The 20,836-nt window shown below is 46.3% G+C and overlaps 1 protein-coding gene across 3 annotated transcripts in view; it reads right to left on the bottom strand.

Annotated features, from left to right (window-relative positions):
* The window catches only part of ACVR1B (activin A receptor type 1B), a 31,365-nt gene extending 11,108 nt beyond the window's left edge, over positions 1–20,257 (bottom strand). Inside the window, exons 1-4 of one of the 3 annotated variants that reach the window (XM_007452332.1) lie at positions 20,137–20,257; positions 4,876–5,115; positions 3,796–4,044; positions 651–881 (exon numbers count right to left, since the gene is read on the bottom strand). In XM_007452332.1, coding sequence (XP_007452394.1) covers positions 651–881; positions 3,796–4,044; positions 4,876–5,050 — 655 coding nt within the window. In that variant the 5' untranslated portion in view covers positions 5,051–5,115; positions 20,137–20,257. Of the gene's footprint in view, positions 1–650; positions 882–3,795; positions 4,045–4,875; positions 5,116–20,136 lie in introns of those variants that run through there. The other 2 variants (XM_007452333.1, XM_007452334.1) reach the window with 2 other exon arrangements.
* Between the last annotated feature and the right edge of the window lie 579 nt (positions 20,258–20,836).

The raw sequence follows: 20,836 nt of genomic DNA, 5'->3' as shown, positions 1-20,836 counted from the left end.
GCAAAACACAAAAAAAAAAAAAAAAAAAAAAAAAAAATGAGCGCATGCCTGGGCACACGAGAGAGACTCAAAAACTACAGCAAAATCAGCAGAAAGAGGGAGGAGGAAATAAGGAACTTCGGGTACAAGCGGACCAAAAGCTGAGCTTGAAGGCCACGGGGGAGCACCTCGGGGGAGGCAGGCCGTGTCTCTGCTGCACCCGCTCCACTGCAATAGTGTGTATGATGCTGGTCTGTCACACAGTGTGGATCGCATGCTTTTCCAGGGCCATCCTTTCCTGGCAGGGGTTGAAGCCACCCTTCATCCTTCCAACCGGAATGAAGGTAAATTTACTGGAGCCCCTGCAGGGACTACCCTAGGGGTGGGTTTGGGAGTATCACAGAAGGGAAAGTGAGCAGGTAGGATGGGGGGTTACTTATCTGCTTAATAACTGCTTATTTCCTTCCTTAATAACCTGGATTTCTGTACAAGCTTTTCATAGAAGAGAAGCTTGAAAACCATCGCCTTACTCAGATCCTCTTGCTATGGGTAATAACTATAAAGGCAAACAAAACTGTGCTGTCCCACAACCGTTCAGTTTCCGCAGTCACTCCTCCATCTGGGACTACTGTTGGCTTTGGGACACCCTGTATCCAAACCCAGCCCTTTACCTTTATTGTCAGCAGCAATAAACCCAAGGATGTTTTCATGGCGCAGCATGACTGTCTGGTATATCTCTGCTGCCCGGAACCAAGCCCGCTCTTCACGAGAAGAGAATATTTTCACAGCCACGTCACCACCCCTCCAGCGGCCGCGCCACACTTCTCCAAACCGGCCCTTGCCAATAATCTCCTGTAAAACGATGGTTCGGGCCACTGTGCGCTGGACAAAAAGGGGTAACCCTACGGGCCAAAGAGTGGAAAGAAAGCAGACATTTGTGCATTTGCTGAACTTTGCAAAGCCCACTCTCACCGCCGCACTGGAAAAGCCCTTATCACAGTGCCTCCGTTCTACACTGGTCCACTGACCACAGAGAGCTCGGCTGCCCCTACATCACGTCCAGGTAATCCTCCGGAAGTCTAAGCTGTGCAGCACTGAGAGTGAGTGAGCGAGGACGGGGCAATGTATACGATTAGCTCCTCCTCATCTAGGCGATTTCTCCTCCCAGTTAGTACAGACGACAGATCTGAATATAAATGTCTGACCGGATTTACTAACTCTTCAGCCAGCCTCCGGGGGGCCAATCCACCTACAGCTGCTTTATGTGGAAGAGGAAAGCGGAGGTTTGAGTGCTGGGGGCCGCCTCTGGCTGCTCCGCTCATTGGCCACTGGAGGGCAGTGCTGCGTGGCCCATGAAAGCCGACGTGTGGTCAGGGCCCACCAGGCTCCCACCTCTCTCCGGGGAGATCAAAGTTCTGCTCACTGGGAGCTCCAGATGCAGGACAAGGGGCGACCCAGGCTTATCCTAAGATTACATTTACTGTCTTTATAGGACTCGTTTATCGCCTCATTTGACCCATGCAGTGTCTCCCTGTCTCTCCAATCACACCCACAATCGTGACTCTTAACTCTCCCCCTCTCCCTGACCAAACAAATAAACGTGTCATTAACCCCTAAGTTGTGTACTGTATGTTTAATACTATGCAGGAGGCACTTGCATAAATGATCTCATTTCCTCACAACCACCTATACGGTAGGTGTTGTTATTATGCCCATTTTACAAATGAGAAAACTAAGCATCAAAAGGGAAGGTTAAGTAACTCATTCGAATTCCTACAAGCTGTAAACGGCAAAGCATCTAAGACTGACTCTAAGGTTTATGCTTTTAACTCCCACAGTACAGAGCCACCAAATGCTTCTCAATCTAGCCCCCTCTTCTCCAGGTCCCCCCTCGCTGGCCCTTGTCCCGGCCCTCCTTTGAAAGATTTCCAGTGGGCCTCTGTGCCTCCCAGCTCACCGGCCTTGCCCTGCCCTCCCCAACAGGGGGCATAAAGCACAGCAGCCCAAGGCTTTCCCACCCTGGCCTGGGGACACCGTGCTGGCCTCTTGATCATTCCCTAAACACCCAATGAGCATTCATGCCTTTCTGTCCTTTTGCTCAAGGGTTTTCCCTTGGCCTGGAATGTTCCCTGCCCTCTTACCACTCTCAAAACGTCGGACTCATGACCCCTTTAGACACGACCTCCTCTGTGAGACCCTCTCCACAATCTCTTCTCTCCCATCCTGGCTCGGCCTCTTTCTCATTTTGTTCACCCTGTATCACCCAGAGGGTATCCAATGCATACTTGTTAGTGTGAATTGAAAGTCACACAAACAGCAAGGACTGGGCTTCCCTGGTGGCGCAGTGGTTGAGAGTCTGCCTGCCGATGCAGGGGACGCGGGTTCGTGCCCCGGTCCGGGAGGATCCCACATGCCGCAGAGCGGCTGGGCCCGTGAGCCATGGCCACTGAGCCTGTGCATCCGGAGCCTGTGCTCCGCAATGGGAGAGGCCACAACAGTGAGAGGCCCGCGTACCACAAAAAAAAAACAAACCAGCAAGGACTTATTACTTTAAGTCCACAGAATTAAAACCCCAGCACCTTGGAAGCTTTGTGTACTCTGAATTAAGAATGGACTAAACCATCCGGAGAGGAACAGTTATTAATCATTTTACTCCAGATGACCGGGTAACTGCCCTGGACCTGCCCTAACCTCAGCTAATCCTAATCTTAAAAAAGACTCCAAAAACCCCGAGCAGCCCTCCTCCAGCAGCAAGTGAAGTCACAGAGTCAGTCAGTTCTAACCACTGCCCTACCCTCCTTCAGCAAAGAACAAGCCATATATTTTCTCTCTTCCAAAAATATGCAGCTTTTAAATATATCCATCATCTTGGCACTCTCTACTGCAGAGCTTAATAAAGGCAAAACCACAGAAACTCAGGAGATGTCAGAGCTCAAAGTATTCCTGTGCTCAAGAAGGGATGTCTGGCCATGACTGATGGCGGCATAATTTCCCTACAGAGGAGTCTTGTCACATGGCGAGAAGACATACATAAACACGCACAAAGCTCTCACAAATATGATCCTGTCTGTCTTAGTTAGAATGGCAACAGTGACCTTTGTGGATGATTTTTTTCTATAGGAACAGAATACCACCGTCACTAAAATAATTGTTTGTCTTCATAAAAAGACTCTTTTGCAGTCATAGCCACATCTACTAGCTAGCTGAGCTCTACCCTGAGACTGAGACGACCCAACTCCCTTTATCCTAAATTCTAGTCTCAAGTCAAGGTCCACCTAAGAAAGGCTTGGTCACTAACAGGCAGCTCTGGAAGTGGTGCTGACGCCATGCTGGAGGCCCCAGCTGCCTTTATTTCAACCGCCACCAAAAACCCTTGGGCAACTGGCACAAGTCAATGATTCACCCAAGCCAGGCTCTCGGCTTTACTCGGTGTCCTTAAACTCCCCTGCGGTTGCTCGCAGATCAATGATTAGCTGCCACCACCTCACAGGAACCCGGCACACTCCCGTTTCTCAAAAGGGGCCCTGAAACTGAGTACTCCACTGCTCAGGTGGAACCAGGTGAATTTTAATAGCTGTACGGTTACAAGACTTGGAGAGGCAGGGATCCTGGAATGGAGAGCTTTGCACCTGACCTTTGGAATTCCAGAGAATGAAAGATTTTCTGTGAACCCCACTATCTTATCTTATTACGTGTCAGACTCCCAAAGAAGGGGAATTATGAAAGCAAATGGCCAGCCTTCTTCCTGAACACTCCATCCTGCTGGAAGGCAGTGATGGAGGCCGACAGCAGACACGAGGCCTGAAGAAGTGGTACCTGAGCCAGACCCCGACGTGGAGAGGTCGTAGACGAGATCCTGGAGCGTCTTGTCCTTGGAGAGACACATCTCACACGAGGGGTCCTCCACGTCCAGCCTCTGGCGGTTGTGATAGACGCGCTGATGATAGTTAATGACAAGGAAAACAATGATGATGATGAGAAACAGGAGGAACACTGGGCCGGCAATAATGCCCACCAGCTCCACAGGGCCCCACATGGAGGGGTGCTCAGGCTCCTTGAGGTGACCTGGGTCAGGTGAGAGAGGAGAGGGAAAGAACAGAGTAAAAATGAGGGAACGCCACGGCCTCATTTTTCCCCGGCTCCTCCCTCCAGGTGGAAACGCCCTTTTCCTCTCCCTGTGTTCAAGGTGCCCTTGATCTCTCTGGTCTTACTGGGCTCTGTATCTGCCCGGATGCTCTCAGATACAAACCTCTCTAGTTAAGGTACCCTTTGCAACAGCCAAACCCACAACCCACTCCGTAATTTCACAGCATTTCATGGCGCTCTTCCCACCTCCACGCCCCAGGCACCTGCCATGTTCTGCTCCCCCACTTGTGACAGCCTCCTGAAGCTCGGCCCGGTCTCTCTCTTCCTCCTCTCATCTCCCCAGTCACACCTCCTAAGTGGCGGACCTGCGAAGGGTGGTGTCTAATACTCCTCAGCCTTGATGGCCGTCCTTTCCTGCTCTAGTCCCTCTTCCCATTTTGCCATCACCATCACGCCAGAAGCTTCCTTCACATGGCTTAGGGGCCGCCTCCTTCGGGATCAGCCCCAGGCCCTCCCGTGGGGACCCCTGCCTGGCTCTTCCACATCTCACCAGCCGCCAATGGCTCCTCAGCCACGACCCAAATCGCAGCTTTCACCTCTGTGGCTCACTCGACAATCTGTTTCCCCCGTCCTCGAATCTACAGCCCGGACCTGGGAGGAATGCCATCCCGTGTCACCTCCGGGAGCATCAAAAAGGCACCTTTACCTATCCTCCAACAAAGGGGTGGGGGCAGAGTAGAGAAGGATGAAAATGACAGGGGTGCCCTACCTCCACGATGAGCCAATAGTCCAACAAGGGTGTCCACTCACCGCTGGGCACCCTCAGGTCGATCTTGTTGCAGAAGTCAGTGTAGCAGCAGTGCGTGTTGCGCAGGTCCTCGGAGCTCAGGCAGTAGAAGGGCTTCCCGGCGGGGACCAGCTCCACTTTGGGGATGCAGGTGCGCACATGGTGCTCCATCCCGTCCAGGTTGAAAATGGAAACCATGCAGGCCCCATCTGTCTCACACGTGTAGTTGGCCTGTAAGCAGCTGGTGCACGCACAGAGCAGAGCTGTGGGAAATTTGGGAGCGGACACTGACATCAATGGTGAGGTCTTATCCCAGGTCCTTTTCCAGACTTAGAATACAATCCCCCAGCATACTTGATGTTCCAAAATAAGGCGCTTTTATAGAGATGGGCCCAGAAAGATGACATCGTCAGTGGGGGCCCAACCTTTGCACCTGTTTATTCTGCTCACAACAAGGGTTTCTGGGTCCCACCATTGTCCTCTAAGTGCTCTAGTTTATGCCTACAAGAAACAGAGGAACTGCCTTTTTAACTTTTAGACTTTGACTTATTAAAAAAAAATTGTTTTGTGGCTAGGAAAGCCTGAGGATGGGAGGAAGGTACCTTCCCTTCGGAGACTAGAGGACCCCTCTCCCCACACACTCCAGCTGACACCACCCGGGTTCCCTGGAGCCATCATCAACCCCATCTCCTTTCTCTGCACCAGGAACGCCCACAGTTTCCTGAATGCAGTGTGCGTGCTCTCACACATGCTTTTGCTGCAATGCTTTTTTTCCTAGCTAACGCTTACAAGTTCTTTAAGATTCAGCTTAAACGTCACTTCCTTTGAAAAGCTTCCCGACTAGTCCAACAACCTCCTCCATCCTTTAGTCCCCAGCAGGTGCCCCTCTCAAGAGGGGGCAAAAAGAACACCCTCCAAATAAGATAATATTAGTGCCTACCTCATACAGTCATTGTGAGGATTAAATGAGCTAATGCATAGAAAGTGCTCAATAAATCTAACCCATTCTGAAAGACCACTGGATATCACTTTATTTTATTATTTATTATTTTTTAAAAAATTTATTTATCTTATTTATTTATTTTTGGCTGCATTGGGTCTTTGTTGCTGTGCGCGGGCTTTCTCTAGTTGTGGCGAGCGGGGGCTACTCTTCGTTGCGGTGTGCAGGCTTCTCATTGCAGTGGCTTCTCTTGTTGAGGAGCACGGGCTCTAGAGCGCAGGCTCAGTAGTTGTGGCACACGGGCTCAGTAGTTGTGGCTCACGGGCTCTAGAGCACAGGCTCAGTAGTTGTGGTGCACGGGTCTAGTTGCTCTGCAGCATGTGGGATCTTCCCACACCACGGCTTGAACCCGTGTCCCCTGCATTGGCAGGTGGATTCTTAACCACTGCGCCACCAGGGAAGCCCTGGATATCACTTTTAAAAGTAATATGTGTATGTGTGTGTGTGTATGTATATATATATATAATTTTTTTTCTTTCAAATAGGTAGTGCACACAATCATCTCTGGAACTAGTGAGTTTGGCTGGGTGTGTATTATCCCTAAGTGTGCACTGTTGACAGGAAATTACTGTAAATGAATTTGGTGCCTCTGAAAGCCAGCTCGGCAGCCCTGGAATCTGAAATCCTTTATTTATCCGTCTAACAAGAATAGTACAGACAGCAGCCGTTGGTTCTCCCCAGCACTGTCTCCCATGAGCCTAACCCAGCCCTGACCCCTTGGGATGGGCAGGAGGGCGGCTTGAGCCACTAGGATACTGAGGTTGGGACTCACAGTGCTGAACAAAGCATTCGCCCAGCGGGGATGCAGGTGGCAGGGCCCACCCGAGGCCCCGACTGGACACTAAGCGAATACTATCTGGATCCCAAGAGGGAACATATTCAAACCATGGCCCCTGGAGAAGAGACATTTATGACCAGTCCCGTGAAAAACCAGCCTGTTGTAACTCACCCCTTTCGGCTGTAAACAGTCTATCTTTGTCTCTTCCTCTAAAACACTGGAAGGCATCTCCTGGCTTTTCAAGTCCAAAGACAGATTCTAAATATCTCAGGGTCCAACCCCCTCCTTCCCCAGGCTTTCTGTGACACAATCCTTGCCATCCCCACCAAGGAAACAAAGGAGGGCGAGCACAGACAGGTAAATGGACGGTGTGGATCTTCACTGCACCGCCTGTGGGATTTTTCTCACAGCGTCTGATCAGAACCCTTTCTTCTGGGAGAAATTCCAAAACACGCAGCTACCTGCTGAAGGGCTCGGGTAGTGTTATATTTTAAAGGCAGGAAGTTTAAAGCAGGCACCCTTTAGACTAGGATCCCAAACATAAAAGGAACTTGAAAAGTAAATTCCTCCTAAATTTCCTTCTTCTTTGCTAACTGAGATTTACTTCTGCGACCCTCAGAACACTCAGCCCAAACCTCTTTGACTCACCCTGGAGTCCTGACTACTCATCCACGAGTGCAAACGCCCATTCCTCTTTGTGTCAATGGGGACATTCAGGCACAAAAGGGGTCCCCGTGGCGCGCACACCTCTCAGTACACGCGCCCCGACGTCCGGCGATGAGAACAGCCTCAGGTCTATTTTGGGAAGCAAGAAGGGAAAGCGAACAACTCCCAGAGGGCTATTCTGAGCACAGTGGGACACGCGGGCCAGACCCGCAGCCGCCTTTGGAAAAGCAGCTCACTTCAGAGTCCGTCAATTAGCAGGCAGGGAAGCAGAGCCCCTGCTCCCAGACACGCACTCTCCTTTCCTTGGTTCACGGCCTCTTTCACAGTGATTCATTCTGGAGAACGAGCACACCCACACGCGGCTCATTATTTTTGGGAAGTACTTAAACAATCTTGGTGTAAGACAGGAAAGAACAAAAGTGGTGAAATCTATGCTAGACGGGACGAAGGACGGAACTGGGAGCAGGGCCATGCGGCTTTGTGATAAGGGAATTGGGCAATAAGCCCCTGACTCTATCTGGGCCTCGGCCGCTCAGCCAGAAAATACCATTTATGTTACAGAGATGGTATGAAGATCAGCCCACATCTGCTAAGTGCCGTGGGTACTCTTGAGAAGACTGCTCACATCTGTGTACATCTCTGCTTTTACAGAGTGAGAAGTCTGAAAAAGCTATTTTTGCAATAACCATCACTACTGCCCACACCCCTGCAGAGGTTTCAGTTACTCTCACTAGAGCCACAGCAGAGCATCAAGGCAGGAACAGGCCACACAGACCCAGGGCTCAAATACCAGCTCTAGTGTTAGTCACATGGCCTTGAGCAAGTTAGTAACCTTCCTGCACCCCAGCTGCCTAATCTGTAAAGTGGGACTGTTAATTAGTTCACAGGACTATGTAAGAATTACATGAAATAAGAGATTTAAAAAGTGCTTAGCAAATAGATGCTCAATGAATTTTCATCCCTCCCTTCAATGTAAAACTCAAGTAAACACATCCACGTACAATGTGTCTCTCTAACCACTAATTAGGAAGTGCCAAGTGACAGCAAGACCACAGCAAGGAACTGCTGTTTGAGTCTCAGCTCTGCCAGTAACTGGTCGCGTGGTTTTGGGCAATTCATTTAACCTTCCTGAACCTCATTTTCCTCACCATTAACCAGAAAGCAGGGGCTGAACCAGATGACCTCTAAAATCCTCCACTTGAAATCTGAATCTAGTTTGTTTTTAAATTCACATTGTCTGGATCACTGATTCAACACTGGGAAGTTCTGCTTTAATTCCATATACCTTTTCCTGAACTTTAAAGACAGACTAGTCTTTAAATTGTCTTCTGTTAATATTCATTTTTCATTGAAACAAAGTGACAATAAAATTACACAACACCTGAATTTACTAAAACTTTACTAGTACACTAAATCACAAACCTAATTTTGATTTCTTTGAAAAGTTAAATCTGGACTAATGATAACAGCCCTTTATAATCTGCTTCATAGTGACTCATCAGGTGAAATCCGCCTACTGCACATGTGTACATAAACAACACATACCTAAAACTCTCAGTGTTCCATCACCAAAGAGTTACGTAGTAGAAACAACACAATTAGGAAAGCCAATAGCAGAAGAGTAACAAAATCAATCTACAGAAAAGCCAAGTTAAAAAGTGGTCAGAGTGAAATTCTCACTAGCACAGCATTTTGTTACTAACAAGCTAGTCAAACCTGAACTAAAGACATTTTGGCAGGATTTGAACGTGGTTCCAAAGTATGATTAGAAGGCGGTCTGTGGTAGGATGTCAAAGCAAATATGATTTGTGAGACAGGATGTGTCTGGAGGAAGGCTGACAAGTCCCAACCTGGGCAGACTCTGTCTCACTGCATGTTATGTAGGCACTAACACACTGGGCCTGAGCAAAGGCAACCCCACCGCAGGCCCCTCTCTCCTGCCCACGGCATACTCTAGGAGGATACAGTAAGGCTGTTGCTCACTGGAAATTCCCAAGAACCACCATCCAGGACTAAACTCACAGCCACTCAATCCACATCACCGGGGGACAGGATGTGGGAGGAGCAGGGTGGGGGCACCGACCTCAAAAGGTAAGAGGCATGCTGCAAAACACCCACCTTTGTCCTGGTAGATGAAGGTCCACGAATGTTTTAAAGCTACAGTATCTATGATTTTTAGCTTATGTATATGTTCCTTGGGGATGGTAAGTTTCATCAATTTAGCGTGGAACAGTGTCCCATTTAGGGACACTAAACCTGCCTCTTCCAAGCCTCACTGGGCAACCTCCTAGCTCTACAGGAGCTAAAATGTGGTGCCCAAATAGCCCGTGCCACCCTTCCTCTTCATGATTTTACAACTTGATCATAAGCTGCCTCTGAGCCCTCATCTTACCAGATGACAGCATCCATCAGGCAGGCCAAACTGATAAGAACAGCCTATTACAACCCATGATTATTTTAATTATTCTTCCGTGGACCCTATCCAAACTCCCTACAGCTTACTTGGGATAGAACAAAGACTACAATTCTACACAACTCTGTGATCCTGAATAGCCAAGATGATCTTGGGAGGAAAAAAAAAGAGAAAGAGAACAAAGTCGGAGGGCTCACACATCCTGATTTAAAACTTACTACAAAGCTACAGTTATCAAAACAGTATGGTACTCCCTGAAGTACAGACTATAAATCAATGGAATAGAATTGAGAGTCCAGAAACAAATCTATATATCTATCATCAACCGATTTTCCACAAGAGTGTCTACAACATTTTGGGGGTGGCAAGACTAGTCTTCAACAAACGGTGCTGGACAACCAGAAATCCACATGCAAAAGAATAAAGTTGGACCGTTACTTCATACCATATACAAAAATTAACTCAAAGTAAGTCAAAGACCTAAATATAAGAGCTAAAACTTATATTTGAAAACTTCTAAAACTTTTAAAATGAAAATAGGGGTATATCTTCATGACCTTGGATTTGGCAACAGTCTCCTAGATATCACACCCAAAATGCAAGCAACAAAAGAAAAATAGATGAATTGGCCTTCACCAAATTAAAAAATTTCTGTGTCTCAAAGGACAATATCAAAAGAGTGAAGAAAAGAGAACCTACAGAATGGGAGAAAATATTTGCAAATCATGTATCTAGTAATGGTCTTGCACCCAGAATATGTAAAGAACTCTTAAAACTAAACAACAGGGCTTCCCTGGTGGCGCAGTGGTTAAGAATCCGCCTGCCAATGCAGGGGACACGGGTTTGAGCCCTGGTCCGGGAAGATCCCACATGCAGCAGAGCAACTAAGCCTGTGCACCACAACTACTGAGCCTGCACTCTAGAGCCAGCGAGCCACAACTACTGAGCCCCCGTGCCACAACTACTGAGGCCTCGTGCCACAACTACTGAAGCCCACGCACCTAGAGCCTGTGCTCCACAACAAGAGAAGCCACCACAATGAGAAGCTCGTTCACCGCAAGGAAGAGTAGCCCCCGCTCGCCACAGCTAGAGAAAGCCCGCGTGCAGCAACAAAGACCCAACGCAGCCAAAAATAAATAAATAAATAAATTTATATTTAAAAAAACCTCAACAACGACAAAAAATAATTTTAAAACGGGCAAAGGACCTGAACAGACATCTCTCCAAAGATATACAAATGACCAAAAAGTACATGAAAAGATGTTTAACATCATCTCAAATGCAAATGAATTTCAAATTCAAATGTAAATCAAAACCACTTCACACCCACTAGGAAGGCCATAAGAAAGTGTTGGTGCAGACTCAGAGGAAACTGGGACCCTATACACTGACAGTAGGATCATAAACCGGTGCAGCCACTATAGAGAACAGTTTGATGGTTCCTCGGTAAGTTAAACATTGAATTACCATATAACCCAGCAATTCCACTCCTAGGTGTATATCCAGAAGATTGAAAACAAGTGTTTAAACAAAAACTTGTACTCGAATGTTCATAACAGCACTATTCACAACCGTCAAAAGGTGGAAACCCAAATGTCCACCAAACATAGAAAGGATAAACAAAATGTGGTATATTCATATGATGGAGTACTATACAGCTATAAAGAGGAATAAACTACTGATATGCACTACACTGTGGATGAACTCTGAAACATTATGTTAACTGAAAGAAGCCACATACTGTATGAGTCCATTTATATTAAACATCCAGAAAGCATTATTAGTGGTTGTTAGGGGCTTGGGGGAGAAGATGGGGAATGCTGGCTTAATGGGTTACTGGGTTTCCTTCAGGGTAAAGAAAAAGTTCTGGAACTAGAGAGTGGTGACGGTTTGTGTACCATTATGAAGGTACTTAACACCACTGAATTATACACTTTAAAATGGTTGTATGTGTTAAAAATGGTTGTATGTGTTTTACCACAATTTTTTAAATACCATAAATCTCTGTAAAATAGTATGTCAATTTTATAACCTCAATTTTATAATCTCAATTACAAAACAATAACAACAAAAACCTAACACGAGCATATACCCAAAAAAATGGAGGTACAGTGTCCTTCCCAAGTCCCTAGGCTCTCAGATGTCCCAGGAACCTGCAAACTCCTAAAGGAGGGAAACTGCAAACTCCTAAAGGAGGGAACCAGTGTCCTCCTCTTCTTTTCTCACTGGTATCCAGCACAGGGATCAGCAAATAGCACCATGATTAATAAGTCTCATTCAACAGATCTCAGCCTAGCAATCTGAGAGGGAAGGGGCTCTGCCAGAGTGGACATGCTTTTATCCGTTTTATATACCTGTCTACATTTTCATTTTTGAAAGAGTTTTACTGCTTTAAGAAGACAGAAAGAAAAAAGAAAGGGCTTCCCTGGGGGCGCAGTGGTTAAGAATCCGCCTGCCAATGCAGGGGACACGGGTTCAAGCCCTGGTCCGGGAAGTTCCCACGTGCTGCGGAGCAACGAAGCCCATGCTCCACAACTACTGAGCCTGCGCTCTAGAGCCTGCGAGCCACAACTACTGAAGCCCGCGAGCCTAGAGCCCGTGCTCCGCAACAAGAGAAGCCACCGCGATGAGAAGCCCGCGCACCGCAACGAAGAGCAGCCCCCGTTCGTTGCAACTAGAGAAAGCCCGCGAGCAGCAACGAAGACCCAACGCGGCTAAATACAAAAATAAATAATTTTTTTTTTTAAAAAGAAAGAAAAAAGTTGTTCAGTAACTACTGATTTAGACAACTGCCAAAATGTTTATGAAAATCTTGAATCGGGTTTAAAAATGGAGGTGTCTGGCACTAAACTATCACAAAGTAGAGGTAATGTTTGTTTCTCCGGGGGGGTGGGGGGCTGGGGAGAAGACAGCGGGTGAGGCTGCGGAACTGACACAGTACCAGGCAGAAAAGTCCTGCTGCATTAAAATACAGCAATCAGATGCTATTGCTAACAAAGACTCAAGTTGCACTTCCAGCTTTCACAATCATCAGAATTAGATTGTAAAACTACACTAAAATAAAACAAAACAAGAACTCTTAAGTACCCAAGAGCCATAATAAAGTCAAATTTTACATGTGTAGTTGGTGGTATCTAAAACATCCAAAAAGTATACTGGTAAAAAAGCACTTATGAAAAAAATGTAACTGACTTAATAAAGGAAGCTATTTGTATGACGCGGGGAAAAAACGCACAGATTTAACAATAAGACATTTGATAAGCTTGGTATTTAATTTCAATCTGGGAAAAGGTCTCAGAGTGGGTTTTGCATAAGAGAAAGGTGTTTGAAAAGCCAGCTCCACACTATATCTATTCTACAAACTGCCTTTCTGACATTCTACTTGGAGACAAACCCAACCCCAGAGAGCTGTTCAAACAAGTTCACCCTTAAGCCTCAGGTCTAGAGAATGAAAGCTTTGTTCTCACTCAAAAAAGACGTTTGATGTTTATGCTAAGGAGACCTGTCACTGCGACTTAACTTATGGCTGACTGTAAATGCCTGAACATCTAGCAAGGGCCCACCTGCTGCCCAGGAGAATGTCAAGGTAAAGCTAGAAGGAGTGGCATCACTATGACAGAGCATGTCCAGTGTTCCTGGGACCTAAGTGTACAGACTCAGCTGTCACATTCAGACTGCCTACTAGTAACTTGGTATTTCTCCTTTACTGACAAGTTTATATTGACATGCACAACCATTCTGTTTTCTTTCTTTGTTGTACTTAAGCAGACATACTCGTGGCTCATTAGAGCAGGGGAGGGTATTTATCCGTGGTAGTCCTATTTGCTTCCTGACCTACTTACTATACTATGGATGTGTAGAGAGGCCACAGTGTACATCACAGTTTTGAGGGATAGGAATGATTGTTTCAGGCAATTGGGACAATGAAGGAGAAAACAAAATCAGCCAGGACGGAGAATAAAACTAAAGAGGCTGAGATCAAGTTCATCTGGCTGGAATAAAATGGGTAGGTGGTAGAATAAACAGAGTAGAACAAACAGAGATGCAAGAGGTGAGGTAGGAAGTGTGATTAGGATGTCCCAAGTAACTCACAAATGTCTGCAGCATTTTGAGAGACTGGGATAAAAACAGGAGACAAAAAAATTACAGCAGGACAGAACTAGAATTATTTACCTAGGATTTTGCTGAAAGGATGGAAAAGAAATGAATGAATTCAATTAAATTATTAAGTACTTAAAATACGCAAGGCTCTGTGATAGGACAAAGACATATAAAGAAAAATAAGGTAGCTCCTAGCATCAATTTTTAGGGGGTAGAGAAGCGAGAGTGGGAGAAGCAGAAAACTATAAACCAGTGTGAACCTCTATACCACTGATATGGACCAAAGAGAAAAGCAGAGAGGATGGAGTCACTGGCTGGGGCACAGGAGGAAGACAAAGTGGGTCCCACACCGGAGGATGGCTGGATTTGGATTTGGCTAAGAAGAGAAGGCCAAGACCAAGAAAAGCACAAGGCATGTTAGGTCCAAAGTAAATAGATGTGACAACAATGCCATGGCTCCAGTCAGAGAAAAGAGCAGTAAGGGAGACTAGGCCAGACTGCATGGATTGTGATGCCAGGCTAAGGGGTCTGAAGTTGATCCTGGAGGCCACATAAAAGTGACACAGAAGGTGCACTTTCCAAACTAAAATCCAGTGGTAGGGAGGATGACAAGGGAGAGACAGGAGGCAGGGACTGGTTAGAAAGCTACTTTAATAGTCATTACAGTACATAGTAGAGTACAGAATTTAGAGCATGTGCTTTGGAGTCAGACAGACTTTAGGCCCACTGCTTAACCTCTCTATGTCCCAGTTTTCTCATCTGTAAAATGGGGATGAGAGCGCCTCAGAGAATAGTTGTACAGAGTAAGCGGTGCAGCACAAAGGCTCAGTGTAACACTTGAGTAGACAGTATACATTCAGTAAATCAGATGCTTTTATCACTGCTGTCATCCTAGTGAATGAGAAGGGTCAGAGCTCTTTGTGGTTTTATGGTTCTTCTAACAAGCAGAAGTCAATTTGTGTGTAAACGTCTCAATGGCAAAAGGACAGACTCGTTCCTCAGTGTCCCTCTCAACATTAAGCTTGGCCCTGCGTGTTAGGAATGAACATTGACTGAATGTGATTCAAGCTTATCTACTACAAGTGTAGAATGTAATGTATACAAACATACACCAAGACAATATGCAAAGATTTGGGGTAAGGCAGGTTCAACACAAATACTTATTTAAAAAAATATCCTTCAATTCACAGATTCCTCAACTCAAAACATCAAAACCATCTAAAAAATTTATCTCCAAAGCACCCACAATCCTCTCTCCTCCAAACACTCACAAATATCTAGGAAAAGGTAACAGGCAGTAGGTGAAAGCCACATGTGGTCAAAGGACTTCTTTCCACATGCAAGGTCCATCCATGGGATGACAGGGTACCAGGTCTCAAGGAGCCTCAAGCCTATCTTGGGAGAGTTCTGTTGTTTCCCTCTCCTGTTTCCCTTCTCCTCATGTCACCATCTGACTCACCACACACACATTTTTAAAAACAACACCTATTTACTATTTCACAGTTTCTGTAGGTCAGAAGTCCAGGCACAGCATGACTGACGTCAGCTGGGGCTGCTTTCTCATCTAGGGCTGGGACCTCTCTCAAACTCACTCGTTGCTGCCAAACTCTAATGCCCTGTGGGAGAAGGACTAAGGGCCCCCATTTCCCTCCTCGCTGATGGCCAGGGACCACTCAGCTCCTGAAGTCAGCCTGCAGTTCCTGCTCATGTGGCTCCCATGGGCAGTTCATACATGGATGTTTACTTTCTTCCAAGCCAGCTGGAGCATCTCTGCCTTCCTCTTCTGCAATCAGCTGAGAAAATGCTCTGCTTTCAAAGGGCTAGCTTGATTAGGTCAGGCCTACCACGACAGCCTGCCTATCTGGAGGTGCACTGATTTAATTAACCCCTTCACAATACAGTTGACCCTTGAACAACTCAGGGGTTAGGAGCACCGACCACCATGGAGTCAAAAACCCAAGTATAACATAACAATCATCCCTCTGGATCTGTGGTTCCGCATCCACGGATTCAACCAACCTTGGACCGTACAGTACTCGTCTGTATTTACTGAAAGAAATCCAAGTATAAGTAGACCCGTGCAGTTCATACCCACGTTGCTCAAGCGTCAACTGTACTACCTGCATTCACGTGTGACTAAGTAACTGGGAAAAGGTGTGTATATACCTAAGGCTAGGAAACTTGGGGAGACGAGAGCAGCGGGGGGGACTGTGGTAGACGGAATCACCTTGTATTTTATTTCTTTATTGTCTATTTCACCAGCCAGAAGGTACACTTCACCAAGGAAAGTATTTGTCTCCTTTTGTTTACTGTTGTATCCCCGCACCTACAGCAGTGCCAGGTATATGGTAGGTGCTCAAGGGTTAAAGGAACCTTTAGATCACCAGAGCAGTATTCGATATACGTATATATATACCTGTTTAGTTTATTCACAGGCTGGAAACGGGACTCCTAACTGTATACATTAAACTTTTGGTTCAGTGAAACCATGCAGGAATCCTGGGAATTCCACACGATATAATTTTCTCTCTGCCACAATCATTGTATGGCTTTTAACAAGATACAGTTGATTCTCGTTATTCGTATTTGTGAATCTGCCCACTCGCTAAAGTTTATTTATAAGCCCCAAATCAATACTCTCAGTGCTTTCATGGTCATTTGCAGACATGCACAGTGGTGAAAACTTTGAGTCACCCAATGCACACGTTCCCACTGAGGCTGAACAAGGCAATGCTCTGGTTTCTTGTTTCAGCTCATACTGTTAATATGTGTCCTTCTCATGGTATGTTCAGTGCCAGGCTTTTTGTGTTTTTCCTTGGTGATTTCACTGTTTAAAACAGCCCCCAAGAGCAGTAGCTTAGTGTTCCGAAGCTCGAGAAGACAGTGACGTGCCTTACGAGAGAAAAAATACATATACTGAATAAGCTTCATTCAGGCATGCATTATAGTGCTCTTGGCCCTGAGTTCAATGTTAATGTATCAACAATGTAAATTAAATGAGATGTCTTTAAACAGAAACACGAAAAACACAAGGTTAGGTACCGATCGGCTGATGAAAACGTGTGACCAGCAGCTGCAGGGACCTAACCCTGTGTCTCCCCCGGGAGCAGTGGTCCAGTATTTGCGAGTCCTGTGTTCAAGTGGGCCTCACAGAACACAGTTACAGCAAATAACACGACCTGACTGGATTAGCCCCATCTTACAGATGAAACAATGAAGCGGACAGGGATGTGAAGCGGCAGCACCCCCCCCCACCGCGCACTCCAGCACACCATCCTGTTTTAGTTCCTTCACAGCCCTCATGACTGATAACTGTGTTTACTCATTTATTTTCGGTCTGAGCCACTGCAACAGTCAGTTCCCTGAGAGTTTGGGGTTCTTGTCCACCTTCTTCCCTGTTACCTCCTCATGCCAAGAACCATTCCAGGCACATACCCAACCGAATGAATAAAGAAACCTCCTATATGTAATTGTGTAAATATTAGGGGGATTGATACTTTAAAGGGAAAGGTAGTTACTTTCATTGTGTTAAATTCAAAATATTCAGCGAGACAAATGCAGGCTTCAGACTAAGTGGAGAGAGAAGAAAACCCGAAAAGGACACCAGAGCTGCCTGAAGTGGCGCTGTCTCAGACACCCGTGGGCAGGTAAGACTGCTGGGGACGGCAGCTGCACAGCTGCACCAAGCTCCCGAGACTCTACAGAGGAAGAAGAAAGCTACACTCTGGAACGGTATTCATCTGCGACGGAAAAGCCAGCAAGCAGAGGGAACAGGCAAGAGCAGAGATGCTGCCTCCAGGCCCAGCCGCAGGTTGAACCACGTGTGAGAGAGAGAAGCTGAGGAGAGCAAAACCGAGAGCGGAACTCGAACCTGGCCGTGATGCCGCCCCTGCAGAGTGACAGAAATGTAGCTGAGTCTGCCGGGGACTGGCGTCTCCGGAGCCGATTCCCTTCAAAGGTTTGGACACTCCTAGGCCAGGCGGAACTGATGGGCTCCGGAGGCCCGCAGCACTTCCAGCATCGGGGGGAACTGACGAGCAAAAGGACTCCAGGATTTTCTTCTTGTGAATACAGAGAGGAAAATGAGGTAAGACCCTCTTACATCAACCCTACTGTAACAGACAAATAGCACAAGAACTCGAGACAAAGAGGCGGGATTCCAGAATTAATGTTCACGGCTGCTCTGAGCAAAAACTGAACAGTAAACAATAAGGATTTCAAAATTAAAACAAAAGAGCCACTTCAGTATTCCAATTTAACCTTCAAAAATAAAGAAGATCTCAAGCACCGTGGACTGAGAATTCCATTCCACCTCAACACCCCGTACTCCTGAGTTATTATGAGAACAGACTGCGACGCAATTCAACTCGTGCTCCAAAATGCAACAAGCAGCTTCAACAGGCCATGCTGGAGGAAGCAGCAGGCCTCATCATCATCTCCTGATTCATATTTTGGTAGCAAGGTTACAATTAGCTCACCGGTGGAGAATAAACCTATTTATAACACAGGAGTCCACCTGAAAGACACAATCATCTAAAAAGGTTTTTCGACAAAAATGAAGCACAGCCTCTTCCTGTACTGACTGCAGATTCCCAAGGTCCTTTCAGATGAAGTCCTCAGTCTAACCTTCCCGTGTTCACAGGCACCATTCTGGCCACCTCTCAGCCTCCATGTTCTTATGTAACATTTACATAGTGCCATAAACATACCCGGAGTTGCGTAAGAATTAAAACGTTGCCAAACCAATAAAGCCTAAAGCAGGTCACTCCCTCCAGACTGCCTTTGATTAGCAAAGGTATGCTGCCCAGCCTAAGATGTAAGGGCCTGTCAAGAGACAGAAATTAACTTGAGGAAATCTGAAACGGGTCCACAAAAAGGCACAAAGAAGAAGAAATTAACCACACTGTGACATATGATGCTTCTATCAATCCCAAGAATTACTCTGCCCCATAAGATAAAAAGTAACCCAACATTGCCTGGTCTCTGAAGTCAGAAACTGTGTCTAAAAATACCTCCCAGCCAACTGGCTATCAGTAAGTCAGTCTCACAAATGTCCCAATAAGAGCGACACAGACTAGTTCCTTACTTTACAGAGGCAAAACTGAGGCAGTCACAGAAAGGTTAAGTGCCTTATTCAAGGACAACCTGTAAGGGAGCAAAGTTCAGGGGCTGGAAACCAGCCGCCTCCCTCCATCTGGCTCTAACCTTTAACCAGAGTAGCCATTTTATTGTTTTAATCACATCTGTTCCCGGAGCTCTTGACAAAACTAATCTGAGATTCTCTTTTTCTCTATGAGAGTTCACTTTCACCGTAGTTCGAATTCATGTCCACTCAACAAAATTACAAGACTTGGCCTGAAATTAAATTTTTAGTTTACTCACAGAAATTAAAAATATTCCTATCAGAACCTCAAATGCCCCCCTTGCTGCTTTTGTCTTAAGAAATAAATATCACGCTCTCCTGCTACTAATTCAATTTTACATTTTCAAGTACTAATGTGAAAATTCCAAAGGCAGGCCTTAAAACATGGCCCACCTATCAAATGATGCTGTTTATAACCTGGAACTCATGCTTCTTATCACTGGCCTTTTACTAAGTCGACATTAGTTCACTATTTAACGCAGACACCGACCCCTTGCTGCCCTCATGTCCTGTCCAAGTACCAGGCATCAGGGCTGGCTGGTTCTGCCATTCCTCCAGCCCGCCTAGAGGATCACAACAGAGGAAGTGCAGGGGAGGACAGCAATCAACTTCTTGTTATCCCACAGCCTCTATTTTCCCAGAACTGATGTCTTACTTGAAGGCTTTTGCAACAGTGGTCTCTGTAGCATGCACTATTGGCAACTAGATGTGTCCCGGAAAAAACTGTAGTGTCTGGCCAAATTTAAAGGCCTTCGAGAATGCTTGCTGGACACACAACCTAATTTCCAATTTACCAAAAAAAGAAAGCAACTTCCTATTATGCCCACCCATCCTCACGCCAACATCCATTTCAGGAAGGTTACAGAAAATGAACTCTGCCTCATTCAGAACCAGCTGGATTATCAATTAAACATTCAAGGCTCACAACAAGAAATATCCCACCAGACACTACACCAAACCAACAGGGACACGGCTGTTAAAAATCCTGGATATATTAGGAACAGGATAAAAATTCCTATGGAAGGAATTTAAAGATTTATTCATCACATGTAAAATAACAAACCTGAAGGCTGAGTCTCCTTACTTACTACCCTACTAGAGAAATAACATCGTGTTACACACTCCAAGAACATGGCCCATAATAAGGCCCAGCAAACAACACTCGTGAAAACCATTAATTTACCACCAATGTCAGGCTGTGTTCATAAACCTTTACCATGACTATCAGACCCCACGACGCACTACCTATGCCACAGAGCAGCGAAGACCCAGGAACACGCATGAGATGCCTTAGCAGAAGCATTAGCCTGTGAACAAAGACCCCACCGCACAGGCTGCACCACTGGGAACAAATATCAAGGCTGGAGGCAATGAACTTGTTTTTGAGACTCCAAAGTGGGATGAGGTCTTCTGTTGATTGTCTGGTTTACAAAGGAAGCCAGAACCCACCTGAGAACCATTCTTTTTAGTGGAGAGAAGAGAACCACAGGACATACATCTGATCTCCCACTGCTGGAAGGTTAGGGGCTGCTGAGAAGTCAAAGCAGCAGGCTTTGTACATCGGGAGCCGATACAGACCTGATCAGCTCTCCCAGATCTATCTGTGGGTCAATAATCACTTCAGTATAACTGCCAAGTATAACCTTCATCTGCTACCCCAATGCCAACACGCATTTGAGACGACTCCCTTAAGTTAAATATTTTAGGGTTTCATCTGCTCTCCTCAAGCCCCCACAGCCTCACAAACAAGACACCCAGCTGAGCGTCCCACAGAAAGGGGCTACCTCTGCAGCGGGAAGGGTGCGGGTGCTACCAGGGAGCAGAAGCCTGTGGGGTTTGGAAGGTAAGGGGTGTGTGAGGTGGGGGAGTGGGTAGGGAAGGGG

This window comes from Lipotes vexillifer, unplaced genomic scaffold (genome assembly GCF_000442215.2).
Source record: "Lipotes vexillifer unplaced genomic scaffold, Lipotes_vexillifer_v1.1 scaffold422, whole genome shotgun sequence".
Classification (NCBI taxonomy): Eukaryota; Metazoa; Chordata; class Mammalia; order Artiodactyla; family Lipotidae; genus Lipotes; species Lipotes vexillifer.
This window is presented reverse-complemented; position numbering and strand designations above follow the sequence as displayed.